Source organism: Mchenga conophoros, linkage group LG1 (genome assembly GCF_057382185.1).
Source record: "Mchenga conophoros isolate Kocher_MC1m ecotype Shallow Benthic linkage group LG1, M_conophoros_male_GT1.1, whole genome shotgun sequence".
NCBI classification, from domain to species: domain Eukaryota; kingdom Metazoa; phylum Chordata; class Actinopteri; order Cichliformes; family Cichlidae; genus Mchenga; species Mchenga conophoros.
Window position 1 is genome coordinate 7,906,271 of NC_140526.1, and position 27,912 is coordinate 7,934,182.

Genomic DNA, 27,912 nt, shown 5'->3' on the forward strand with positions numbered 1-27,912 from the left:
CAAATTGTCAACTCAGTTCTACAGAGTCTTGCTAATGACTTACTAATTTTATTCAGGTGTGTTGCAACAGAGACTGGAGTTTGAGACAGCAGTGAGTCGAAACCTGAGCACTGTACTTTGAAACAACTTAATTTTTCAAACCTTTCTTCATCACACTTGGTACCCAAACTCAGGTGGGGGTGATGATATCGTCCCCCTGACCTGTCGTCCGGCTCCTTGCCGTAGCATGTGTCGTCAGTCTCTAGCTGTGAGATCAGTTATCAGTTATCAACAACAACAACAACAAGATCCCAGTTGTTGTTGTTGTTGTTTGTGAATGTTGGGTATCGAAAATTCCATTCCATATTCCAATTCCAGTAGGCTTGGTTAGCATGTGTCTAGCCTAGGACCCTTACTGGATACGAACTTGCGACTCCCACTCCGAAGGCGTGTATTACACTTAACAATATAATGTTCTGTTAAATCAAATTAATTTACTTTTGGAAATCCTGCTAAATAATGAAAGTGGTGCATTTTAAATTCTGTGAGTATCGTTCGTTGGTAAAATAATAATTAGAAAAAATGTTGAGGACAAATAAGTCAGCAAATCTAATAAGTTATTGGGGCAGAAACTAATTTGAAAATCTTCCCCCTGAAGGCACAAAAACATACTGTTCTCTCAAGAACTGCAGTGATGTCTTTTTTCTTTTTCTTTTTACAAAAAGATGAGAACTTTCAGAAAGTTGGACTTTTTTTTTTTTAAACTACAAGTCTTCGTTCTGTATTAAGTCAAAAAGGGAGGACCTTGATATCGTCCTCTCAGACGCCCCACCATTCTGCTGTTCAAACCATCTGTTTCCATTGGGCTCGAACTGTAACATCAGCAGTCTTGTAAGTTCACTACAAGTCACGCTATGTGACACGCATAAACTTTTTTGTTTTCTTTTTCTTGCAGCCTCTTGTAGAATCTGCAGAATGAAGGCAAAGATGCACCACTGTTACTTCTCTGCATTCCCCATGGTTCGATCACAACAACAGCTGGAGGACAAATATACAAGCAAGTATCTGCTGCCAAAATTGAACTAGATTTTTCTTCTTTGCTACATCTAGTTTGATTTATTTATTTATTTTTTAAGTACAGAAACCAGGAGAAACAGTATACAAGATGGGTGTAGTCTCTGGGTCTCCTGGTTTCAAAAACACTTGTAATAGTAAAACAGAAAACCAGACCTCCTCACTCTTGTGACCTCTGTAACCAAGTTTCTGATGATTTTGTCCTCAATCAGTAGTTTCAGGTCATAGTGAATAAAAGATGAGATCATCTGTAAACGATGTCCATCGCTAGAGTGAGAAAGGAGTCGTTATTCAGGGTGTACTCTGAATACCACCCTTTTAAACAGTAACTGTAACGGAATACAGTTACTCATATTTTGTCTTTTAAATACGTAATGCGGTACATGTATTCCGTTACTCCCCAACACTGGCTGTACATTACATTCCTATTGGTTGATTAGCAGACATCCTATTTTGTCACAATTCTTTCATGTTGGTTACAGTGTATACAAACTGAAGCTTGACCAAGACAGAACAAAAAAAGAATAGCTGTAAAAAAAAATAACCCACAAATACTCAGGATGTCAATTGTGGTATTTTTTTATTATGAGAGAAATACACCTTTACATTGTTTATCACCTTGTTGGTGAGAATAAAACATAAATAAAACATTCTTACAAAATGCTTCAATAAATCACAAGTCAATTATTTTTTACAAGTAATTTGTATTATACATAAATCATATTTACACATTTGCCCTTTTTTTTCTTCTTTTTTTTTTTACATTGCTGAGAACGAAACAACTGTGTACCAGTTGAATAGTACAAACATTTCCTTCCTTTCAAAGCAGAGGTATAAAAGCTCTCCTCTCTCCTGAGAAGACGCTGGGTTCTACTCTAGTGCATTTTATCATTAAGATTTAAGGCTACGCAGGGTTCACCTAATGGACACACTCGTCTCTCGGACAGGCTTATCATCATCACTGGTGAGGGAGTTCATTTTCCCGACTTGTGTCTGCTGATTGTCCCTTACAGAGGTCTGTGGTTCTGCCCAGTCGCTTCCTCCAACCTTTTTATTCCCCCCACATTAAAGCTGCTGCTGACTGGTTACACTGAATAACCAATTACAATCTCTGACAACTTATTTGTTTCTGCAGTCAATTACAAATGCCGTGGGGAAAAATGTCGCAGAGTGTGAGAGCCCACGCTCATCACATTATCTCTGACCTGCTGAGAAAAAAATACATCAATTTCTCACAGCAGGAGTCACAGGGGGAAAAAAACAAAACAAAAAACTAAACAGTTTCATACTTTCTGGTTGTTGCTGTTGTGTGAGGGAGGGAAATTATTTAGTTATAGGTGCAGTGCTCCCTAGTGGTCAAAACACACCTTAAAGCAACACCAAAAGTCTACCCCTCTCCGTTTCTTTGACAGGATTACACCAAAGCCATAAACAAAAGACATGAAGCAACTAATTGGCAGGCCGCATAAGCCTCTTACAAGACACACTATAATAAACCAGCCTGGATGTGAAGTCAAATCCTCAACACAAGACAGCGAGTTAACAAACAAGCACTTAAACGTGAGAAAAAGAGGCAGCAAGGAAGCAGTTCGGCAATGCTGCTCTGCCTTTCATGGGAAGAGGATCCTTTTTAAACGTCTCTTTGTCCTTCCTACCTGTCCCGCAGGTAGTCCTGCCCACAGCGTGAGCTTCGCAGGTCTTAAATATTAAGACGGGTCACCTTTGAAAAACTCCATAAAAGCTCACAGCCCCTTATTTAATCCACTTAAACACTTTAACCGTCTTTGGATCATTTTGCCCTTGATTAAAAAAAAAGAAATCATATTTCCTCGTATCTCACACCGATTAAAAATAAACGTGTTAACATTTTTAGGACAAAGTGCTCAAAAACACTGATGAGTGCTGACTAATCTGAAATGATCAGAGACTCACGAGCTACCTGCTGAGTCGGTTTAGTCACGAAACAACAACAGAACATATTTGTAGCTAATGTCCACTCTCATTCCCTCTAAGCGGTTGCTTTGTCCGTAAATTAACGGCCTCCGTTCCTACGACCAGCAGCTGTGTGCATCTGCAGAATCTATTATGGGAACTGAAAGGAGGCGAAAGAGAGAGTTGATCTCTTTAACACACAGAAACCATTAGTATGCTACCTGAAGAGTTACATGCAATTAAAAAAACGAAGGAAAGCCCTGCTTGTCGGCGTTCAGATGAAAGATGAGGGCTGCATAAAAGCCCATTGACAGGCAGATGAAACGACAATCGAGCCAATATCCATCCAAGACTCTAAAACACACTAAAGGATATGAATTGAGCCATTAGACAGAGAGAGATAACTCTCAATCCTTTCATTACTGAGCGTCTAAGAAAATACACATCTGAAGAGCTTCACTCCAAATTGGAGATAGCCATAATTCAAATAAATTAAAACCTCATTAAGGAACATGATTGATGGCATGAAGTCATCATTAAGGATTACACAAGTTAGCCAATTCCCTTTTGCTTGCAAACTGGGGACAGACTCGGCGGATCTAATCGCATCTGCTTTTTGAACACTCGACGCGAACGCCGGGCTATGATTCACTGCGACTGAAGCACTGAAACGGCTTTGGACTCTCTCTGATTAAGAAATGTTGCTAGGACCCGTAAGTTCCCCCCCCCGTGGGTTCAGTCATCAATTAGCTGTCAATGAATATGATTAGGTGTGAGGAGTTTCCAGTGCCACAGGGAGCTCGCTGACATTCACAGTGGCATTTGGATTTGTCTGTGTCTTTGAACGTGTGGTTAAAGTCGCATGGAAAAGGCCCTGCTTCTGTAAATTAACATCACAGCCTGCTGGTGCGGGGCTCTAGGAAAAAAGGCAGCCGTAACACACGAGCCCCTGACAGACTTGGAAGAGCCTGAAAGGCAATTCGCTGTGAAATGCTTTCAGCGTGATACTGAGCTGTCACAGATGTCTGATTTTTCAAAATGAAGAAATTCTAACCATTTATTTGGAAAAGGAAAAGATGAATTTTGGACATAGAATAACGAAAAAGTGCAGAGCCAGTCCATCCTTCCCACTTTAGCTACTGAACTGAATCCTAAACGCACACCACAGCAGAGCCTAATATATCCTAATTCCCAACAAACTAAAAGCTGTGGTATTTGATTTTAAAATGTATCTTCTTCCATGTAATGTTAAACAGCTCTATGTTATGACATGGAAAATTAACTAAAAGCCTTTTCAAGGTGATTCAAAAAGCCTGTGTGCGCAGGTGAATGTGTTACTACTTGGCAGCACATTCCACCGTCAGAGTGGTTTGATGGGTTCATGGTAATGATGATGAGGAGGAGGAGGAGGAGGAGAGCCACTTGTCTCAGCAGAAAAAAATCTCTCCATCCAGAGGCGGCTCTGGAAGGGGCTGGGAGTCTGTGAAGAGGAGAACAGGAGTCAGCATCACCCCGAAAACACAGGATTTTGATTTCTGATCAGTTGCCGGTGACGTTTCACCTTATACACATCAGGATTTTGCAACCCACAAATATTCTCTAAATGCCAAAACGAGAACTAAATGCTTCCAAAATGCAACTCATGGCTGAAATTTAGTAACAGCAACATATTTGCAGAAACTCCCAGCTTGTTTTTCTTCAAGGACAATAGGCTTGTCCTCCATTTTCCATTGCTGGAGGCCAAAAGAGAAACCACAGTCTACGAGAGAATCTGAGTTATAAGGCTTTTGTAACATAGTGTCACCAAATTTTGCACAGAAATTGAAATATGAGTTCCAAATAATTCAGAGTTGCCCGTATCACTGCTGCAAGAACACTTGTCTGAATAGTGTCCACACTGCATGAACCAGGGAGGTCAGAGTTCCTGCAACACAGGGTGTGCCTGTGTGCCTCAGGGTGAGTACTGTCCAGCACCAGCAGCCTTTACATTTACAGTGATTAGCCCAGAAGCAGCAACTGGCAAATTTGTGTTGGAACTGAACACAGAGAAAAAGACCAAGAATAAAGTCCAGGCTTTATTAAGCCTTTATGCCTCTAAGCTGTTATGGAAGTAACACAAGTGAAAATGTTCAAAATTCTATAGCATTTCCTCTAATCTTTCTGAGCCATCCAGGAAATTATAGTGGGGAAAATGCAAGAGAAAATGGTGACGCTGAAATGGAATTACACCCAAAGAAGATCTGAAATGGTTTAGTGGACACCCTTTTTGTCACTGATGTTTATTTGCTGCTAATTTAAACATAAACAATTCATTACTCAAGGGTGGTGGTTGTCATCAATGACACCGTAGCTTCTGTTTAAGCTCTTAGTAACACGTACTGAAAACTGTTACTGGTGGAGTTGTATAATGAAGCTGGCCAGTATGGGTTAACTGCATAGTCTAAATTCAACACTATAGTATCTCTTTTTGAACTCTGCTGCCATTAAGAGACCCACAACACACAGCAAACACACTGCTGCAGTCACAGCTGGGTAGGATATTAGCATTCCCCTTTGGGCACTTTAATGCAAACACAAAATAAACTCCTAAAGATATGTTGTTACCAACAGGGAGTCCCAACTGTGTGGCCTTATGCTGGCTCACTGCTCATTTCAGAACCATCAGTTCACATCTACATGTAGTTCATGTGTTTTATAACAAGTGTAGTTCTTCTGTGTCAGACATAAGCTCACTTCTAACAGTGTTCAAGATCCCCCTAAAAATGTAGGACAGTTGAATAATTTACTTTTGTGACTAATTGAATATTGTAACAAATTTAAGCTCCATGTGAGACCTCGTGACAGCCTGAGCAGATCTGAGCATGTGACCAAAATTACACGTCTGCTTCTCACTGAGCTCACAGTTTTTTCAAGTCTGCTTTAAAACAAGATTGGCTTCAGATCATTCTGATCAATTTCATTGTGACAGAACATATCAGGCCAACAGCTGACACAGAAAGTGGTTTAATATGGTGCAATATAGTGTTTACATGCAGGGATGCACAATGTATTTCTAATCACTGATCAGCTCTCTAAAGGTGGATTTTCTTTTTAAGTGTTATTTATTCATTAAGCATTTGCATTTTAAAAAATTCAGAAAGAAGCTGTTCAGATCAGAAGCAGACATTTCTACAAAGAGCAGAAGCATACGTCACCGCATATGTACATCAACATTGTGGACTTGTGCAGGAAAAATGCTCAAATTTTCTTTAATTGGATTAGGAAACGGAATATTTCTCCACTCTGAATCCAATGCAAATGTAACTAATTCTGGACCCGTTTCTTTCTGGCTGAGGTATTTATATGGAGCCTTTTTATTCTGTTTGTAGTTCTGATGCAGTTAGACTAGAAACACCATCATGCATGTAAACTGGGCAGTAGGAAAACAGGAAACTCCCTGTTCATGTTCTTCCAATAGGGGAAAACAAAAGATAAAATCTAGTCTTCGTGTTTGTAATGTATATTCCAACGTTAGCCAGGTGCATATATCAACTCAAGCGGCTCTCTCCTAAAATATCTTCTTTTTAGTTTACATTTTCATTCTGTTTCCTGAGGCAGTGTCATCAAACTGAGCTGTCGTGGTGGGATAGTAACACAAAGATTGAATTTTGCACCAAAAAAAAAGGTAAAACTTTGAAACATTCTCCTTTCATACGTCTAACTCCGACTTGGCTTCAGATTAGATACTTAAGAGCATACATTTAAACAGAATAAACAGTTTGGATTTTGTCTCCAATCATTTCCGTGGTGGTTTCTCTGAAGTGCTGCAGTTTAGCAGAAAAAAATTATTATTTTTTCTACATTAGTCATAAAGAACACTAACTTTTTTGGCTGGTTGTGACAGATGATGCACTGTGGCAGGAAACAAAAAACTACCTTGAAACTTTGCACTAAGCTGTAGACCTGACATATCCTTCCTTCTTCTTCCATTATCCATCCATCCACATGTCTACCAATAATGTCTCCTTTTCAATAATAACTAAACACAGTACATCCTTGACAAAAAGCACTACACTCCAACCTGCTGACTCACTGTGAAACACTGAACAATTCGACTCGATCCAGCCAGTTTATCATCTTATACCTGCTGACTGTGCGCTCCCCCCTTTGGCCTTTTTCTTCTTCTTCTCCTTCTCCTTCCCATCTTTGCCCTTGTTCTTGGCTAGCTGCAGGAGGCTCTTTGAGATCTGGTTGTTGCCTTCGCTGCCCTTGAGGTTCGTGGAGGATGAGGTAAAGGGATTGAGGCCTTTCCCTTTGGGCTTGGACCGCTGGGGCTGCAGCCTCGGCAGAGAGGAGGAAGAGGAGGAGGAGAACTCCAGCGGGTCCAGCTCCAGAGACTGGGAGCTGCCAGCGAACTCATCAGACGTTGTAGAGGGAGTCCTCTGGAAAGGAAGGAACAAGAGGCGCTTAGGAAGATGAACAGCTGCGGTCTACATCTGTATGTGAATATGCATGAAAGGCTTTTTGCTAAATGATGAGCACGACTGTTTCTAGAAGAGCTCAGTTTTGGAAAATGATCATATTTAGATTTTTTGGAGAAACATAACAGTGCTGTTTGGTTTGCGTTGCAGCGACGCTCGCCAGTTAAAATGTGGCCAAGAGCTTTTTTAAATCCACTTTTAAGAGGACCCAAGTTCAAGCCTCTGCTGTAAGCATCCATAAACATCAACCAGGCTGGAGTGTCATTGAGTGCAAAAAATGAATCCCTCCAGGCTCACACCGTGTTCCCCTGCAGCTGAGGGGCGACAGAAGAGGCGGTTTCCCTGCAGGGATCAGCAGATCGTGTTATCATTATTATGATTTTCAGAGTGTCCCTGCTCACCTCAGCTAGACGCAGGTCCTCCATCTTGTTGAGGTGCCGCTGCATAGCCTCCCTGTCCCTCTCCAGCTTCCTCTGGGCATCTCTCAGTCTCTCCAGGTCCTTCTGGTACTCCTCCTTCTTGTTCTGCAGCTCCTGCTTCTCCTCCTCCAGGTCCTTCTGCCGCTTCAGGATTTCCTCCTCCTGCAGCGGTTGATACAAGTGTAGATTGATTTATTGAACTGACAGACACGTGAGGCGTCACATCGTATGTTTTCAGCTCCTTTCCTTTAGTGGAAACCTGCAATAACTGAGCCTGAATGAATAAAAGCTAATGACTGCCTGATTTAATATTGTGATCACATTCAGTGTCTCAACCTCTCCTTAATGCACGTTTCCCCATCAGGAAAAAATAAGCTGGAAAAAAAAAAACTGAAGTCTAGACTTTACCAATGCTGACTGAATAATTTATTGTCTCCTCATATATTAAATCAACTTCATAACTCCACAGGTGCTGCTGCCTGCTGTGCATTATGAAGCTGATCACAACTGCATTTAACTTGTTGATTTTAAACGACATTAAGTTGATTGTGGGCTAAGTATTCAAACTTTGGGGACACACTGCAGGGAATCACACGCGCTGGTGATAATGAGTGTGAAATTCATTTAAACAAACAATGACCCACTCGACAGATGCAAGGATATACTGCTCATATCATCCAAGGTGCAGTCACTACCAGTAAACAAACCATAGACTGCTGCTCTTGTTGCTGTTTACACCTGCAGCATATGATCAGCGTACCACCCTGAACTTTAATCCCTAACCCCATCAAAATAAAATTTCTCCAAAGTCAAAGCAATCAGAAAATACTAACATTGTTATTGCAAGTATCGCGATTCAGGTGTGTTTTTTCAAAATGTACGATTAGACGTAACCCTGTGGTGGGTTAGAACTCGAGGGTTAATCCAGAAGTTGTGGCTTTTTAAAAGAACGCTAATCATCTCCATGTCTGCTCGAATAGTTCGGGTTTCTTGTACTGTTGTAATGCTCAAACTCTTAAACATTAGTTTCTTTGCAGATCTGGATGACTAAGTGATCACTATTTTGTAATCATTCTGCCATTTGGCAGTAATTTAATATGGAAAACAATGAGAATAAATTGCACAATTGAGCACTCATGTGTCTCATTCACCCACTTTTTTCTACATCTTAAGTTAACATTCAGACAGATGATGAACGTGTCAAATATCCTTGCCCAAGGATGCTTTGGCACACAGACTGGAGCAGCCAGAAATCAAACCACCAACCTACTAGATGGTTTACTTTACCTCCTGAGCCACAGCTGCCCTAATTCACAAACAGAGAGAATGTTTACTACATGTTGTTCAGCCTTTAGTTAGTGCGACGTTTCAGCCAGCCGTGGAGGTGAATCTACTACCACGCCTTTGCAGCCTTGTCAGATGAAATTTGACCCTGCAACTTTTCTTTCAGCGTTTCAAGCTTGTCAGTGAAAGCTATATTTGAAGGCAGTGTACCATCTCTTTAAAGCACCACAGAAGACTTTAATGCCCTGCACAAGTACGCATTGTAATTTATCAGATAAAACACTGCATGAGGTGAAACACTGCAGCATGAAACCATCCTGGGGGGTTACTGTCAGAATTATAGCTGCCCTGAAACTATTAATAATAAACAGGGCTAGTGGAAGATGATGCATAGTTACCTGTGCGTGCACCTGTGCCTCCCTCTCAGCGAGCTGCTTTTCCCTGAGCTCCCACTCCTTCTCTCTTCTCCTCTTCTCCTCAGCATGAGCTGCCTGTTGTCTCTGCAGGGATGCCAACTCCTGCCGCTGCTTCTCCAGGCTGCGCTGCTTCTCCTGTTCGATCAGCGAGCTGGGCCGGGAGGACGGTCGTGATAACGATGTGCAAGAGGACGAGCGCTCACTCAGGGCCTGCCGCTGGTCCTCTATGAAACTGTCCTGCTGGACTACCACTGCCTGTGTTAGACAGAGCCACAGAGATTAGGTTAGACATACCCATCCTGTGGATTGTGGGGTATTCTGCACTGGCTCTGTGTGGATGGAGGTCTTTTTTCTGTTCTTTTCATTGGAAAGCTTCACAGACTTGCATCATGTCAGTTCTGATCTGGAGCGCTGGATGTATTGTCCTGCTTAGAAACCATCATACCTGCAGAGTGCTTAGCAGAAGATGCAGGTTGGAGACACTGTGGAGGACCTGCTGTTGAAAAAGAGAGAGCAGTGAGTATAACCTCAAAAATCCACTTCGGCTGCAAGGACAAAGCTCTTTGATGTTGCCTTACTTACTGCTCCACTTGACATGTTAAAACTCACCATTATTGGTAGCGGTGTTTTATACAATATCAATTTATAACAATATGCTGATTTAACTTTACAGAGATCTGACCTTTCCTGCGCTCAGATATTAGCACAGTAACCTTGTATTTGTCATCCGTGTTTACAAGGACTCAAAACTGATCCAAACCACGTTACTGCGAACTAAACAAAACAGCTTTCATAAAGTGACACGTCTGGAGGAAATGTTGTGGTGTCACACAGAATATTTTAATATAATAATAAAAAACTGATTTTACTAAACTTAAAGTTGTTTATAGCTCCACAAACCAAGTATTGCTTTAAAAATCACACTTTGCAGCCACGATAATAAAACCACTGACAGATGAAGTTACAAACGTTGATCTTCTTTGAATCGTTAAGTCTTGCATTATTGTAAATGCTACTTTAATTCACTGACCTACACATCATGACTGACTAAGCACACACATATTATCAAAAGCACACAAACTACCAGGAAAATGTTCCCTGCTTCACTGCAAAAAAATGTTCAGGAATAGCTCAACGAATATGACAAGGAGCCAAAGGCATCAATACACCAGAATAGGACCCATATCTGCAGACAGAGGCATGTACAAAGGGAGGCCATGGAAAGCCTCCTTAACTCGTTTCCCCCTTGGACTTATTCTAACCCTTGTTTTTCTTTGCTAAAGACTGGCTATTCTGACTAAGGAGTAATTTTACTTTTTAAATAAAATACTTTTAGGAAGAAAAATTGAAGAAATAAAATAATTAGAACTACTTTGGGCATATTTTTATGGTTAATGTTTTATTATACTTAAATAAGTTTATGACTTATTCAAATAAAAGGTTCTAAATACCCATTTTGCCATTTTGCAAAACAGCTCAGGGCTGGATATCAGCTTAAAAATTATTCACAGTGATTTTTGCACAGATTTCCGACACTGTATCTCTTCCTGATCAAATGTTCTGATTTCCTGTTGTTCCTACAGTTGAAAATGCTCCCAAAGCTGCAAAAGTCATGTAGCCTAAGCTTTGCACCATTTATGGTTTTATATCGCGTGCAGCGTTAGCAACATGAAACGCAAACAACTTCACCGACCCACTAACATGGTTTTAGACTTTTAGTCTTGTATTAACTGCTTATTGCTCTTTGATGCTGCAAAAATATCATATTTATTAGTTAAGCCTTATTTCTTCCTGTTATTTTACAGCGCTACGCTGCATGAGCTGCTTCTGATTATTGTGCATTTTAATAACAATTTTCACTTAAAACTCTTCCTACTTTTATTAAATGACAGCTTACTTTGCTTGGCACATGCTCACTTTCACTTTGAACTATTTTGTTATTTATTACTTAGCAGAGCTTTTTACAGAAACAGCAGTAAATCCCTAAATGTGGGCAGCAGGGTCGTTTAGATTAAGTAAAAACAATTTCAAATTTGAATTTCTAAAAAAAAATTTATATGTTGTTATTGATGGAGTATAAAAGTGTTTGATAGGTGGCAAAAGGAAAGCTGTTAGCGGCAAATCAACCTCAACAAGTGAATAATAATAATTAAACGAGTCGATCAAAACCAAAAGGAGGAAACAGTCCATCACAGTTCTGAGTCATGATCAGTGCTGTGGTTAAAGGTTTGTGGAAGACTTTCAGATTTCAAACTGGGCCGACGCATTCTGGCTGAACTTGAGCTTTACTGCTGTTTGAGACAACACGCTGATTAATGCCGGTAACAATGCCGTTGACACAGGGTTTTGGCAGTTTCTATGTAAACAGCGACTTGAACTGAATTAGACACAGGAAGTCAGTGTTACCTCACTGTTCCTCTTCAGCAGCTGCAGCAGGTTGGCGTTTCCTCCCTGCACACAAACATTAAGACACACTGAGCAAGCTAAAACACAATAATATACTCGCATGCAAACATCTGCTCTTGTGTACAGTGCTCTTGTGGGCCTGTATACTGTATATATCACGGAGCGAATGTGATTAAAGTTGCACATGTGGGTGTGCTGTGAAGTCTAATTGTATCTGGCTATGATTATGTATGACGGATTTAGTGTCGTGCCGCTTTATTTTAAATGGGGACGAGACGAACGGTTCTAAAAAGGTATTTTCAGTTTACAAAAGAACGGCACAGACCAACGTGAATACAATAGAAGATGGAAGGCTGGAATTAACTCTGCATTGTATTTTTTAATGATGACTCGGACTTCTGAACACCGTCCTTTTACTGCTGAACTCTCTTTGAACTTTGGCACCATGCCTGGGGTGAAATGTTAAGAAAAATTAAATGCTTCTCTTCTGTTTTCAGAGAGCAGCATTTACAAGGAATGGCCTGCTGAATAGCTGGCTCCTTTTTCTTTATTAAACAGCACATTACGTTTACTGTAGCCTGTCTCTGCTAAAAGATTCAAGACACAATAATGTGCAGTCCAGCTGCTGGTATATGCAGTATAAATGACTACAAAGGCTGGCATCCAGTGCAGAGCTACAATAGCAGCACCTAAAGGCACTCCATTCATTTCCATCATCTATTGAATCCTACACAACTGATGGTCGCCATTAGCAACGGGACCTGGGAGGAAGAGTCAAGAGGCTAATTCATTGGAGGGAGAGAAGCAGTTAAATTCATCTTAATGGTATTGTTAGTGTTGGAGGACAAATGCACCCCCACACATGCCCTCAGGTTCTCTGTGACGTGTAGGGGCACATTGGCTTCAGAGTCAAGGAGAATAACTGGCTGCTGGGATGCAGACCTTCTTTAAAACGCTGTCGGACTCAGTCCTGCGCAGGTCTCCCGCCATATCCTCACTCTCATCTCTGTCTCCACCTGATATAAAGAGAAACCACAGGAAAAAAAGATGTGATCAAGAAGAGTGCTGCAAGACAAAAGGAGAACTCTAAGAGCTAGAATATGAAAAAAGACAAATGTGACTGGAATTCAACCAAAACAACAGGCTATGTCCTCAAAAAAAACAAACAAACCAAACAAACCCAACAACAGTAAGCTGCTCTGCTCAGTCAAAGTCAAATGCTGGGGGAAAAACCAAACCAAAAACAGCTAGGGTGAACAGGAAAGGAAAGCACTGCAGATCACAAGTTCACCACAAAGAAAGAAAACACACAGAAAAAGATCCGAAACACTGCAGTGGTCAGATGTCTTGTCAATGAACAGTTTAAGTTCTTTGAAGTATCAGTGAGAGCACAGATTTATATGAAGCATGCCAGGTAATCCACATATTTTTGACATTGCCTCCTGGTGACAGCAGCTACAGACTACCAGCACCAAATCATGCCAGGACCTTTAGCTTCTCCACAGCTGTGGCACATCTGCAGGCTGCTTTGCAACCCCCACCACCACCCCAGATCCTCTTTTAATGCTAAAACTTCATCGGTGACAATGTCTGTCATTAATGGCTGTTCTGTTATGGCAGCTCATGTTGCCTTTCCTTCCACATATGTGCACACGGAAGAGCGGGAACGTCCCAGAACAGAGCCAAACCGCCAAATCTAAACTACTGCAGATGGAAATAACAACCTCTTGATTACAATGGCCCAGCCTGAATTATGGTTACTTATCAGAATGTGGGTGATTAAATGCAAACTCTTTCTTCTTGGTGAAAAGTTTTGGTGGCGAATATGAGCACAAATATGTAACTGAAAAGCAAAATTCGTGTTTTATGAAGCAGGATGGAGACTTAGTGAGTAACTACAGGTTGGAAAAATCAACCTCTTCAGATCCATTTTTACCAATTTTGTAGTTTTGCTGGGTTGTTTTTCCCACATTTGTCATTTAACACCACCAGGGCTGCAGCTGAAAAACAATGGCATCTAAATGACACATGGATTTCATTAAATAAATACACTGCAATTATAGTCAAATCTCCACATCTTAATGACAGAGCTGTGATGCTGAAAGTCTATTAACTTATGCAGTCTGCATTTTGACCAATTTTCCTTCCGGCTTCTAATCAGGCCCCAGAAGAGGAACAAAATTAGCTAAATGAACACCGCAGCTTTAGCTTTTATCAAAGGAAAAAAGCAGTGTGTAGATTTGTAACTTAAACAGAGTTGGTAGACGTGGTGTACAAATTAAGAATTTGTTTGGTGTTCATACTGAAATAATGTGAGGTGATGTAATGATTAATATTAATATCAACCGAGACCTCAAGCTGATCAACCCCGCCCTGCAAGGAAACACTTTTTCTCTGCACCCTGTCGTTTCCGACAAGGTTAATAAAAGTCCTTCGTTTACCATTAGAGAGAGATCCTGTGCAATTTTGTGTGATAGTGAAATTCTATGATTTTAAAAAACAGAAATGACACTTAAAATTGGGGGACTCGTAGATATAATTCATGCTTTTGACACAGAGTCGACTTCCTTGGCGGCCATCATTTCTTTGGATGTATGGAAAATGAGAAATTCTCACTACATTTCAGTGAAAAGCAAAGTCTGACAGATCAGTGCAGCAGAGCAGGCCATTCAGATATGCAACCTCTCAAACAGTCTGCAGGAGAGCTTTTGTAAACCCCCCCTCCCCCACCACCAAAAAAAATCCAAAGTATTACAGGTTTTATATTGTCAAGAAGTGACTCCTGTGAAGGTTACAGCCGGGTTTGCTATGTCAATAAAATAAGTGGCTCTCACATGCAGAAACTCGGGAAGGAATCAAAAGATTTTCTGCTGACCTACATTCATGTTGTGTTTATGTTGAATCTGACATCTCATCTGATTTATTATTTATTATGAATTATGTTCTGCCTTTTTCTTTTACATTCTTTTAGTTTCACTGCTATTCTTTTATTTACATTTTCTTCCTTCTCCACCTACAGAGACTTGTGTAAAGTCTACATTTACTTTAAAATATAATTAACAGTCAACACATTTATCTATCTGTTATATTCCCTTACATTAGTCTCTATATTTCATTATGTTTGCTTATTTAAATAAATCAAGGCTGCAATAGTGTTTAAGAGACATCCCCCTCAGACAAAAATATCATTGTTTAGCTGTAGTTTTCCAGGTATGCTAGCGATGTAGAGATCTGGACCTCTTAGAGCTCTTGTGGTTCAATGGATTCGACACTATCAGCTTGCAAGCCACCAGTTCAGAGATATCGCCCCAGGCCACCTTTCCCTCAGGAAGCTCCAGCTCTGCTGTCCAAGCCTCCGTCTGAAATGTTTTATCTAACTGCTCTGAACAGGGGAATTGTGGGGAGAGGTGGGTATGACCACCAAAACCCCGTTTCAAGATGAAAAATGAAATATTCCACTTTTAAAAACTGTGCTTTGGCTTTCAGCAGTGTTGTTACACATTTGCAGTCCAGTCACCAAGTCGGTGCAGTTATCTTGACAAGCAGGTGGGGGTTCAGCATGTTTCCCTGCACTGGATTGCACAATGTTTAAAAAAGAAGAAGAAGAAGAAGAAGAAGAAGAAGAAGAAAATAAAACGTAAAGGAAAAAAGACACCAACAAATGTTCAGAGCAGCACACTTACTCTTACTGCTGTGCATCTGGTGACTGTCGAAGCCTCCGAAGGTCTCAGCCCTGCGGGGCAAACACACCGGCCCCGCACCACCACCTCCTCCCTCCTGGACGCTGGCCATGGCCCCGCCCAGGCTGCCATTCACCAGTGTCTGTAACGTCTCCACTGTCACGGACACACACAGAAGGAAACATCAGCGTGCAGGTCAGTAAGTGAATTATCCAGCTAACTGTGTTACAGTTCAGCTCTGCAGCCATATATCCTGGCAGGCTGCTACCGGCTCCTGTTGCTAAGCAACTATTGACAACCTATTAGCGCCACAGAGCCTCTTCACTAAAAGTTTAAACATCTTCGCAATTTGAAATGTATAGAAACTCTGAAAAGATGTGTGCATTGCTATCAGCATACAGTGTACTGATGCAACACTGTGACCTTTCCTGTCTGGCAGATTCTCAGTAAAACACAATAACCTGAGGAGGAGAAATCACATTACTGCTGCCAATTCACATATCAAATAAGGACAATTACTGCTCCAGGCTTTACAAGGACGAGGTGAAAAAGACATTGTGCTGTAGAGTAGGTAAACTTTTACTGCTAGTTTGAAAAGTTATAATCATTACAGGAGTTTTCCTTCATTCATCCAACCGCCATTAGAGCTGCAGCCTGTTTTTCTTTGAACTGTCACAAACTTACCAAACCTGTAAACTTTAAAACCAGCTCCAGATTTTTGTGGAACACTCTTTGCCTGCAGCGGGACTAAATAATAATAAGGAGCTGTTTCCTTACGCAAGTCACACTCTGACCACCGAAGCTCCTCGGCTCCTTCACAGACAAGAACACACACCAACAACAGGTTCAGCTTTTCTCTTCATTTTGTCATATTCAAGTCATATTCAACTACATTTTAAGAACGGTAAGGATTTCCCAGCAAACATAATCAAAATTAATGTTTCACTTCATTATTACTCAAAGCTTGATGTCACTGTGCTACAAGAGGACATCAATGGGCCGTAAAAAGTCCAAAATTGTCTTAAATCCACATTTACTGGTAAAAATCCTTAAAACAGATCAAACTCTCTTAAATTATTTTGGCTTCCAATTCTTAGAACACAATGACACTATTCATGTAACCTCTCTACAGTTCAGACAATGCAGTTGCACTGCTGTTAAGGCCACGGTGGCTTAATTTAGGCCCCACAGCCTGCTGAGTTTGCAGTTCACTGTTAGGAATGCTGAAGATGATGAAGGAGAGGGCCTTCCAACCAGCACGCTCATTAGTCTACGGAAATGGAAAGATAGGAAGCGGATAATCCTAGAAATTTTATTTGTGTTGCGGTCTTACCTGATTTCAACTAATAGATATCAGACATCAGATGGATATGTCCATGAGAATTTTGGTCATTAATTATATCTAAAATGTTATTTAAAAGTTCTTTAAATAAACACTGTGATTGATTATTGGTTATGCAATCATTTGCTTCCATTTTTGACTGTAGGAAGGAGCTAAAACTCTCCTGATCTTGATCTTTTTTGCATTTACAGCTTTCACGCTAATGCTTATTAGAATAACAAACTCCAACCCACTGATCTCTCAAAGGGTACACATGGAAAAAAAACGTTATTAAACTTTCTCCAATTTATTCTTTTCAATTATTTAAAATCAGAATCAGAATACTTTATTGATCCCTGGGGGAAATTAAAAAGCAAACTGTCTAATATTCAAACGGCAATTCCCCATTAAAGTAATGCAAATACAGTTTCAAGCACTTAATCCAAAATCCAAGCACTTTTCAAACCTTGAAAACATCATCTTAAAATTCACGAGTTTGCAGCACCTGCAAAATCCCTGCATGTTGTTGTTAGACTGCATCATGTAAAATCCAAAGTAAACCCATACACTTGAAATAAAGCAGTGCAAATGATAAGTAAAGTGAAAGCTATACATACATATATTTCAATACCTTTAACACAGGATACAGTAATTGCTCTGAGCTCACCTCTCCGCTTTCTTCTAACACATTTGATGAACAACACTGCCAAAGCACCAACAAGCGCTGGAGTAAAATCTCAAAACGCATCCCGACTCCTTTAATGTTTGCTATACACTTGAATCTCTCTCTCGGGCTATGAAGGGATCCAACTACTGAGCTCATTACATACTCAATTACATCATTTCCTTAGGGATTAATAACACGGTAGGCTCTCATCAGAAGAATTAAAATGAATAAACAAGTTTTCTTTACATACAAATTGTTTATAAACTCCTTACATACAAAAAGTACTGAAATTCACATTTTTTTACAGTGAATTTTTCCATGTGGTTGCCAAAGTGTATCCTTTTCACCTGCAGCCTCAAAAATGTGTGGTGGAAAGAATTTATCAGAACTTTTTTATGAAAAGTGAGGGCAGAACTGTCCATATGTAATAATCGATGAAAAACAATAAGGTGCTTTTTTAGCAGATGGCTTTATGCCTCATGTCATGACACAAGTTTTGCTTAATAATTGATATTAGCTATACATATGAATGAGTCAGTGCTTTCTCTTCAATGAGATATTATAATACCCTGTTTTATTCTCAAGGTGTCATTTACAAATGCAGTGTTAGGACCGCTTTGGTGTTAAGAACTCAAACCTCACTAAAAGGAGAATAGACCAAAAACTAAGAGGGAAAAAATGGTCCGCCTGCCTCCCTATCCTCACCTATGGTCATGGTCTTTGGATAGTGACCGAAAGACTGTGGATACAAACAGCGATAATGAGCTTTCTTCGAAGGCAGAGTGGCTTGTCCCTTAGAGACGGGTTGATGAGATCAGTCATTTGCGAGGGGCTCAGAGAAAAGCTGCTACATTTCCACATCGAAAGGAGCCAGTTGAGGTGATTTGGGGATCTGACAAGCACGTCTGCCCGATGTCTAGGACAGACGCCCACCACAGTGGATGCTAATAGCTCAGTCACACCAGAGTTAAAAATAGGAAGAAACCCTCCTTCCAACTAGGAAAAAAAAAATCAGTGGTTGCCCATTGATTCAATTGAATGTTTTTGCTGTCAGAGATTCATTGCAAGTAGTTGCAGTGTACAACATCCTCAGTCACCATGCGATCAGTTTTGATCACAGGTAAGATAAGATAAGATAAGATAAGATAAGATAGAACTTTATTAATCCCTCAGGTTGCCTGGTGGGAAGCAACTTGTCTCCACACAATTACAATTTGACTCAGACCGACTGCAACCACTGTGACAGGTTTGAAGGTTTGCAAGTAATTGCAATCTGATTTATATCTGATGTTTATTTTCTAACTTGTGGTATCATTTAAAGTAAAACAGACAATGAAGGGCTGGGCATGATTAGGCCATAGGTATCCTGATTGAGGAGCCGAAAACGCTTCGTTTAAGGCTTAAAAACACAACTTCAGGATATCGCACTTACCCACTCAATCTTTTACATACCTTTCTTATAATCTTTTAAGTTTGCCTAGATGATAAAATTTAAAAACGTAAACAGGATAACATGTGTAAGATGTACTTTATGTTCATAAAGCAGCAATGACACATGCCACATACTAACAATGTGTAACAATGTTAGTATACAAGCCTCTCACTGTGTTTTTTTTCGTTCATTCAAATTTATTTCTCAGTATATTCAATGAATGACGCATCCACAGCACACATCTTAGAAACCTGTCTTTCTTACCTTCCTGCAGGGCATCTTTCATGATGGACGCCCCCCCAGGCGGCTCCAGGCTGCAGGGTGACCTGAAGAAAGGTTGGACCTGCCGACAGGCCTCCTCGCCTGGGCTCACGCCCTCCCACATCCCTCTGAAAAGCCGCACCTTCTCCTCCAGCAGAGACATGATTTCTGTATCCTTTTGCCTCAACAGTTCTGACCAGCAGAGACAGACAGACAGGAAGACACAAAGACAAACAGTGAGAAATCTCAGGCAAATGTGTGTGTGTGCTTGCTATCATACAAACAAATTTAATAGATTTCTCTCACCTCTCATTTCCTTTGCTTTAGTCTCTAGCTGTCTCTTGTCATCTTCTGTCTCACTGGGAATCCCTTCATCCTCATCCTTGTCCCTGTCCAATAAAGAAAATAAAGATGATGTACAACATCCCATAAATTAGACAGGATTAAAGACCAACAAACAACCAGAAATCTACATCACTTACAGTGTACAAGTGTTTAATCAATTAACTGGAGTTAAATTATTCACTAAAGTTTTGGTAATTAAAAACTTAAAAACAGTATTCCGAAACATTTTCATTAATTTGCAACATTTTACAGATTTCTCGTCTTAAAAAGACAAGTCATGAAAATAACCATTAGCTTCCATCCCACAGGACAACAGACAAGTGTCCCAAAAGTTTGAAGCACATGAACACATGGTGTTTTTAGTTCAAGAGAAAAAAAAACAGAAGCCATAGCCTTTAAAAAAAAAAAAAATTCATTTCTGCCAATAGCATGATCTCCATTTGTGTTTTGGCAGAAGTCAGACTGCGAAGGAGACAGAGTGCCTAATCTCTCTCCTTCCCACTGGCTGCATTCAAATAATCCTCTGCTTATAGCGAGCTGTCCTTGAAGCCAAACCAGCATTAGACTGTCCCTGAGTACATCCTATCCCCAGGTAGAGTAGTGCTACTCCTCCTGACAGCACAGTGCTCTGTCCACAGAACTGGGCTTGGTCTAACTCGTGGTTTACATCACAGATGGACGGGTGATGAACTCTGAGAGACAGAGCCCTTAATGTAAAGCACAGTGGAGTTTCTTCTGCGGAAGAGGTTGCAGGTTATGGTAAACCAGAAAAGATCGGGGTCTAAGCTTGCTCTTACATGTAGATTACAAGATGCAAAAATAATTGTGTGTCAAGTACAGTAATATATTTAGTCTTCATATGTTTTAAAATAAAAACACTGACATGAATTCTACTCACATAGACTGCATGGCTTCCTGGATGAGCTGCATCCAGGTGTTGCGTTCGTCTTTCGAGCTGGCCAGGACCTCCATCATCTCCGGCTTCTCTATGCCTGCCGTGATGAGGAAGAGGCCGCGCTCTTCGTTAGCGACCTCCCTGACAATCAGCTTCTGGAGGGAGATCACGGTGGAGCGCTGATCCTGCAGGGAGAGAGGCAACATGGGAGGAGAATGAAAAAAGAGAAGGAAAAAAAAGAGAGAGGAGAGATGATAAGGGGAGGGCCAGGAGGGAGGAAAGGGGGTGGAGGGAAAACAAATGGTGAGGATCAGGGAAGAGGATGGAAAAGGCAGGAAGAAGGGTGGGCTAAAGCAGAGGAGGAAAAAGGATAATTACAGGAGAAAAGCGTAAGAGAAACAAAGACAAAGGGGTGGATAGGGATCACAGACACAAAGGGGAGAATGAAAAAATATGGAATAAAGAGAAAAGAAGAAGCCAAATTGACATTCTGGCTAATTTTATGATTATCATGGCTGTCGGCTGATTCACAGAGCCTCTGCTAACCTTGCATTCTTAAGAGTGCCAACACTGTAAAGCACATTTTAGTACACCACAAACCACTCCATCATTTCTTTTCAAACTAGTAAAACTCCAAAGCTGTAACCACATCCCTACATTTTTTCTCCAACCACTTGTCTGAGGTTTAAAGAATAGGTTGAGTTTTTTTCCTGTGTGTTTGTCTTCCTGGTGTGACTACATTGTAAACAATAGGAAGAAAATCCACAGCACACGTTCTACAGTTTAAACCAAATCAAGTGAGTATTTTAGAGGGGAAAAAATGTTGTTGATGCAGCACAACAAGTGGAACAGAAAGATTGAGTTTGCACTAAAAATACTCCACATTCAACATGAAGAGGGGGGGAACTATGCATTCCTACATCAGTCACCTAAACATAAATGCAAATAGTCACCTTTAATTGGATACTTTCACCAAAAATACTGCAATAACTGCTAACTGCAGCCTTTATCAACAGCCGTCAGTCGGCAGGAACTTATGTGGGCTATTTCTCAGACACTTCTTTGTCAGTTAAACCGATAAAAGGTCTGGAGATTTAGATGTGGCATTTGTATTCAGAAATCCCACAACATGCAACCCAGAAGAGCTCGCAATACTATCTTTAAGCTGCAAAAGCAAAACTAACACATCACAGAGAGAAAGAGGGGGAACATTACAAGAGACCAGATCAAGAGCTTTGTTACGTGTGGATGGGAAAAAAAAGAACACACAGCTACATAAAAAGGCCTTGATGTCCACAGAAGAGAGCAGTAGTGGATGATCACAGGATCCTTTCCATAGCAAAGGAAAGCAACCAAGCAGAAGGACTCCAAAAACACAAAAACAAAAACCCAACTGAAGACAAGACAGAAACCAGGAAAAATATTTCAGAGGAAGTCTTTTCTGTGTGATGATCATTGGTTCCAAGCTTTAGGGAGTCACTGACTGAAAGTGTTTAACATGCTGCTAATTTGTCCAATTACATGTGAGTTTGAACTACAATGGCTACCATTCCTGTGCAGTTTATGTAACTTTTTTTCCCATCAACCCATGAGAAAAAAGCACTTTAGCTTTGTTTATTTTTGGGCTTCCAGCTTCAAGCTGTGGTGATGATGCACACATCACACTAGATAGAATAGAGCATGGCCACCACATCTGTGCGCCAGCAAGCTAAGAGCACTGAATGCAACAAAATAGAAAGCTGAGGTGTACAGTGGGGCAAAAAAGTATTTAGTCAGCCACCGATTGTGCAAGTTCCCCCACCTAAAATGATGACAGAGGTCAGTAATTTGCACCAGAGGTACACTTCAACTGTGAGAGACAGAATGTGAAAAAAAAAATCCATGAATTCACATGGTAGGATTTGTAAAGAATTTATTCGTAAATCAGGGTGGAAAATAAGTATTTGGTCAATAACAAAAATACAACTCAATACTTTGTAACATAACCTTTGTTGGCAATAACAGAGGTCAAACGTTTACTATAGGTCTTTACCAGGTTTGCACACACAGTAGCTGGTATTTTGGCCCATTCCTCCATGCAGATCTTCTCGAGAGCAGTGATGTTTTGGGGCTGTCGCCGAGCAACACGGACTTTCAACTCCCGCCACAGATTTTCTATGGGGTTGAGGTCTGGAGACTGGCTAGGCCACTCCAGGACTTTCAAATGCTTCTTACGGAGCCACTCCTTTGTTGCCCGGGTGGTGTGTTTTGGATCATTGTCATGTTGGAAGACCCAGCCTCGTTTCATCTTCAAAGTTCTCACTGATGGAAGGAGGTTTTGGCTCAAAATCTCACGATACATGGCCCCATTCATTCTGTCCTTAACACGGATCAGTCGTCCTGTCCCCTTGGCAGAAAAATAGCCCCATAGCATGATGTTTCCACCCCCATGCTTCACAGTAGGTATGGTGTTCTTGGGATGCAACTCAGTATTCTTCTTCCGAGTTGAGTTGAGTTTATACCAAAAAGTTCTACTTTGGTTTCATCTGACCACATGACATTCTCCCAATCCTCTGCTGTATCATCCATGTGCTCTCTGGCAAACTTCAGACGGGCCTGGACATGCACTGGCTTCAGCAGCGGAACACGTCTGGCACTGCGGGATTTGATTCCCTGCCGTTGTAGTGTGTTACTGATGGTGACCTTTGTTACTTTGGTCCCAGCTCTCTGCAGGTCATTCACCAGGTCCCCCCGTGTGGTTCTGGGATCTTTGCTCACCGTTCTCATGATCATTTTGACCCCACGGGATGAGATCTTGCGTGGAGCCCCAGATCGAGGGAGATTATCAGTGGTCTTGTATGTCTTCCATTTTCTGATGATTGCTCCCACAGTTGATTTTTTCACACCAAGCTGCTTGCCTATTGTAGATTCACTCTTCCCAGTCTGGTGCAGGTCTACAATACTTTTCCTGGTGTCCTTCAAAAGCTCTTTGGTCTTGGCCATGGCGGAGTTTGGAGTCTGACTGTTTGAGGCTGTGGACAGGTGTCTTTTATACAGATGATGAGTTCAAACAGGTGCCATTCATACAGGTAACGAGTGGGGGACAGAAAAGCTTCTTACAGAAGACGTTACAGGTCTGTGAGAGCCAGAGATTTTCCTTGTTTGAGGTGACCAAATACTTATTTTCCACCCTAATTTACGAATAAATTCTTTACAAATCCTACCATGTGGATTCATGGATTTTTTTTTCACATTCTGTCTCTAACAGTTGAAGTGTACCTCTGGTGCAAATTACTGACCTCTGTCATCATTTTAAGTGGGGGAACTTGCACAATCGGTGGCTGACTAAATACTTTTTTGCCCCACTGTATTTACTGAGTGTGTAACAATTTCCTAAGAGACAATTTCTGCTTTCAAAGTCGATCATTTCTGCTGTCATTTTGATGTTTGAATCGTCATTACAGCAATGATATGGAGCCACGGACAGAAGAGAGCATCTTTGAGGCCAGCCCCAGAGTAATGAAGTAAAAGCAGGTTTAAATTTTGGAGCCATTGTCACAGCGGAAGGTTGTGCTGTACAGTTAAAGCAAATATGACGAAAGATCTTTTGCTTTTCCTTCTTGTTTTATGCTTTTGTCAAACCTCTCAGCTTTGAGTTGTTCAGGCCTTTGACAGAGGCAAGGCAATACTCCCCTGTCTTAATCACTGTTACTAAGTAACAGCAGTTTGAATATATGTAACACAAAAATATGGAGCCAAATCTATAATATGCAGGTTTGGTAATAAAGCTCCAAATGTTTCAGCTGAAAACATTTAGATTCTCCTCGTCTTTTTGTTTATTTACTATCATCCATTCTCTTTTAGCTCTACAGGTCTGTGTTCCTGTAAAGGTGGTGATGATCTACGACCTGCTACAGTAGCTGCATGTACTCTTGTTGATCCACAGAACTGATGCCTATACTCTCAAAAACAAACCCTCTCCACATGGCTGCCATCCATTTCAAACCACATGTTATTCCCCTTTCTAATGTCAACAGCTCCAACTCAAACATTGCAGGCTTTTTTTTCTTTTTTACTGATGGATGTGATTATTAAGCAACCAGCCTGCCTCTGTTTCCATTCCTGCGAGTGTGAGAGAGGGAGAGAGAGTGTGGCATGCCATGAAGCTGTGAGTCCTGTAAACATGGAAAAAACAACTCAAACCTATATGATTTATCACAGCTGGGTTAAGGAGCCCAGGGCCAGATAAGCTTTATTAGGTGCAGCTAACGTGCTAGCAAGAGGCAGGCATTATTTCACAATGGGATAGCTAAGAAGGGCAGCTCCTGCTAACAGCAACAACAGTGGGAGAGGAAAATATGACAGCATCATCTCTGGCAGCACTCATGAGTTCTTCATAACTGTAGGGCAAAGGAGAGGGAAAGAGATGACCTACCAGCATGGCAAAGACATATTTCTGGTCTTTCTCTTGGAGGAAGACGAAGACGTCTGATAGGAGCAGAGCATGAACCTCTGGAAGACGACCAGAAGAAAATCAGTTGTTGTTGGATTAGTTTAAATACATCAAAATGTTAGACCCTAAAAAGACTAACAAATTTCCCATCCCCAACTCCTCACCCTTTAATCTTCCCTGGGTGTTTTTCAGCTGTAGCGCTCCATCGTGGATCAGCCGCCTCCTAAGCAGATCCTCCCTGGCGAAAATTTGCCCGTTCTTCATCATCATAATCGACTTGTTGTCCATACGGCCGTGAAATTCCTTCAGGCGCCGTCTTTTCTCGTGTTCGTTCACCTTGCTATCAACCGCCGCTATCACCTCCTTCACGAGTCGAATAGCCTCCGTCAGGTCAAAGTAGTCTTCGTCGCTCTCTGTGTTAGACGTGTGACAAGATTTTAGAAAATTTATTCTACAAGAGATTACCACAGGAATGTGATTTTAAACCAGCTGAAGCAAAAATGGAGCACCGTTACATTTGGTAGTTTAATGACTCCAATCTAACACACTTAACCCTGAACGGCTCAGACAGGTGGCGTTTAAGTGCGGCAGACGATGAAGTGACATTTTACTTCTCATTTCAGTATTTTAACCGTGGCTGCATTTACACTCACTGGAAGAGAGTACTGAAAGCTTTTTTATGGTATTAGCTGGTCACAGTGAGTCACACATATTATTATAGAGACATCTAAGACATCTTATAATTGTGTGGATGCCCTCCACTATTTTATTCTAGTTGCTTCCGTACACTTTTTGGCGCTTAACTACTCCCACAGTTTTTGTTCTATTTTCACCGTTCAAATCTTAAAAAATTCTGCTCTTTCTGCTAATGCGGGCTTTGACTTTTGGTGCTCATAACTTCTATACTTTTTGAGATATTGAAATTTTTTTTGCAATATTTTTTGCCCATTTCTGCATATTATCAGTGGCCTCACTGGTTTTCCTTGCCGGGTTGACCTGTGTTTTAGCTCAGTGAGATGAGCATCCGTTCTCAGACTGGGAGGCCCGGGTTCAAATCCCGCTTATAGCAACATTTCTTTCAGTTAACAGTTAAACTTTTTTAACTCTTTTCAACACAAATTTCAGTTTTTTCACCACTTTTCAGCACAAATACCAGCTTTTTCAGCTGTTTTCAGCAAAAACCTCTTTTCAGCAGAAATTCTGCTGATTGAACTCTTTTCAGCAGAATTTTCACCTCTTATCAGCACAAATCTCAGCTGTTTTCAGAAAAAACTCTTGAGCAGAAATTCTGCTGATTCATCTCTTTTCAGCGAAACTTTTTGCTTCTTTACCTCTTTTCAGCAGAAATTCTGCTGATTCACCCCTTTTCTGCAAAATTTTTAGCCTTTTCACCTCCCATCAGCACAATTCTCAGCAGCTTCTGCTCATTTCAGCAGAATTGTCAGTCTCTCCACCTCTTCTTTGTGAGAATGAGTTTGGCTCTGTGAGATGAGTAGCCGCCTTGAGACCAGAAGTGCCAGGTTCGAATCCTGCTCAGGGCAACGTTTTTTCAACTTTTTCAGCTTTTTTCAGCAGACATCTTCAGCGTTAAGGCATCCACACAGCATTTTCCCAGGAAATGCAAATTTTTCTAGTTTGTTTTTAATTCTTGTACATGTCTAATGAAAAACCTTCATTTACAGTATGTATATAGCAAATTAAAATGATCATTAAGTTTCTTAGTAAGATGCTCGAGCAATACTTGGAGCCAGAATACCTTCAGTGTAGCTTTAACATCATTTAAGATGTTAAAGCCGTTTGATGTTTTGATAATTTTGGAGAACGCTGCAGAACAATTTAGAGATCGTGCCTGAAAAGCACAAAATGTACAGATATTTGTGATTAAGAAACAATAGTGTTTTACTCGATGATTAAAATAAATATGTCGTTCTGTATGGATTTTGCATGTTCTCCCCATGTGGGTTTTTCCACATACTTGGCTTCCTTCCACAGTCCAAACACATGGAGTTACGGTAACTGGTGAGTCTGAATTGGCCATAGGTGTGAATGTGAATGCGAATGGTTGTCTGTCACCCCTGATGTGGAAGAAAATGGTTGGATGGAAGGACGGACAGACAGAATAACTTGTTTAGACCTAGAAAAACTTTTTAGCTATCTAGACTTTTTCATTCCCCTGTACTTATGCCTTCATGTGCACACCACAAATCACAAACCATAGTAATTGATGACTTCGCAAAGCCAACCTGTGGGCTGAATTAGACCCTCTACTCTAAGGGGACTCAAGCCATAAGAGCACCCACTGTATGTGTATATTACATTTTCTCTTTTACAAAATGCTCCGATGCTCCTTACTCTACAAATCCAAATATTTAACTTATTTTCTTTGCAGCAAATTGGACAAGAAGACTGATACCGCTTCCTTTGCATTATCTGCTAACTAGCTGCTGGCGATAGACTCATGCAGTGGACACACACCCAATACATATCAGTTTCAGCTTATGCTCAGCAGGAAAGAGAACGAGGATGGAATTATTTCTAATGAAATACATTTTTAATCAGCGTAGCTGCAAAAGCCATCTGGTTATCTAAATAAAGTGCGCACATAAAAGCCTTGATTAACTTGACAGCGGCTGAGTCACTGTCAAGTGACTCAAGCTTAACATTTATTTATAGAAAAGTACTGGGATTTTGTTTTTTAAAGTATAACAACAAAGGAGTAAAATATCAGGGTCTGCCATGAGTCAGGAAACATGGAGTCTCCGCTGGGGTACTCTAAGGATTACAGCAAAGTCACGAGTGTCCTTTAAGTCTGCAAAGTGAGGAAAACCCCAGTCAAACTGTCCTGAATGCACACTTGTTGTACTCTATATAACACTCTTGAGTTTTAGGCTCAGCATGCAACATCCTTC

The 27,912-nt window shown here is 40.8% G+C and overlaps 1 protein-coding gene across 6 annotated transcripts in view; it reads right to left on the minus strand.

The window, feature by feature from the left end:
- Window positions 1-1,614: 1,614 nt before the first annotated feature.
- akap13a (A-kinase anchoring protein 13a) overlaps window positions 1,615-27,912 on the minus strand; it is a 125,865-nt gene continuing 99,567 nt past the window's right edge. For 5 of the 6 annotated variants that reach the window (XM_085244500.1, XM_085244584.1, XM_085244254.1 and 2 more), the window contains 13 exons: window positions 25,168-25,416; window positions 24,986-25,062; window positions 20,575-20,756; window positions 19,638-19,720; window positions 19,335-19,523; window positions 15,654-15,806; window positions 12,913-12,986; window positions 11,971-12,015; window positions 10,010-10,060; window positions 9,547-9,819; window positions 7,847-8,026; window positions 7,109-7,406; window positions 1,615-4,465 (listed from right to left, as the gene is read on the minus strand). In XM_085244500.1, coding sequence (XP_085100626.1) covers window positions 4,413-4,465; window positions 7,109-7,406; window positions 7,847-8,026; window positions 9,547-9,819; window positions 10,010-10,060; window positions 11,971-12,015; window positions 12,913-12,986; window positions 15,654-15,806; window positions 19,335-19,523; window positions 19,638-19,720; window positions 20,575-20,756; window positions 24,986-25,062; window positions 25,168-25,416 — 1,907 coding nt within the window. In that variant the 3' untranslated portion in view covers window positions 1,615-4,412. The remainder of the gene's footprint in view (window positions 4,466-7,108; window positions 7,407-7,846; window positions 8,027-9,546; window positions 9,820-10,009; window positions 10,061-11,970; window positions 12,016-12,912; window positions 12,987-15,653; window positions 15,807-19,334; window positions 19,524-19,637; window positions 19,721-20,574; window positions 20,757-24,985; window positions 25,063-25,167; window positions 25,417-27,912) is intronic. The other variant, XM_085244419.1, reaches the window with a different exon arrangement.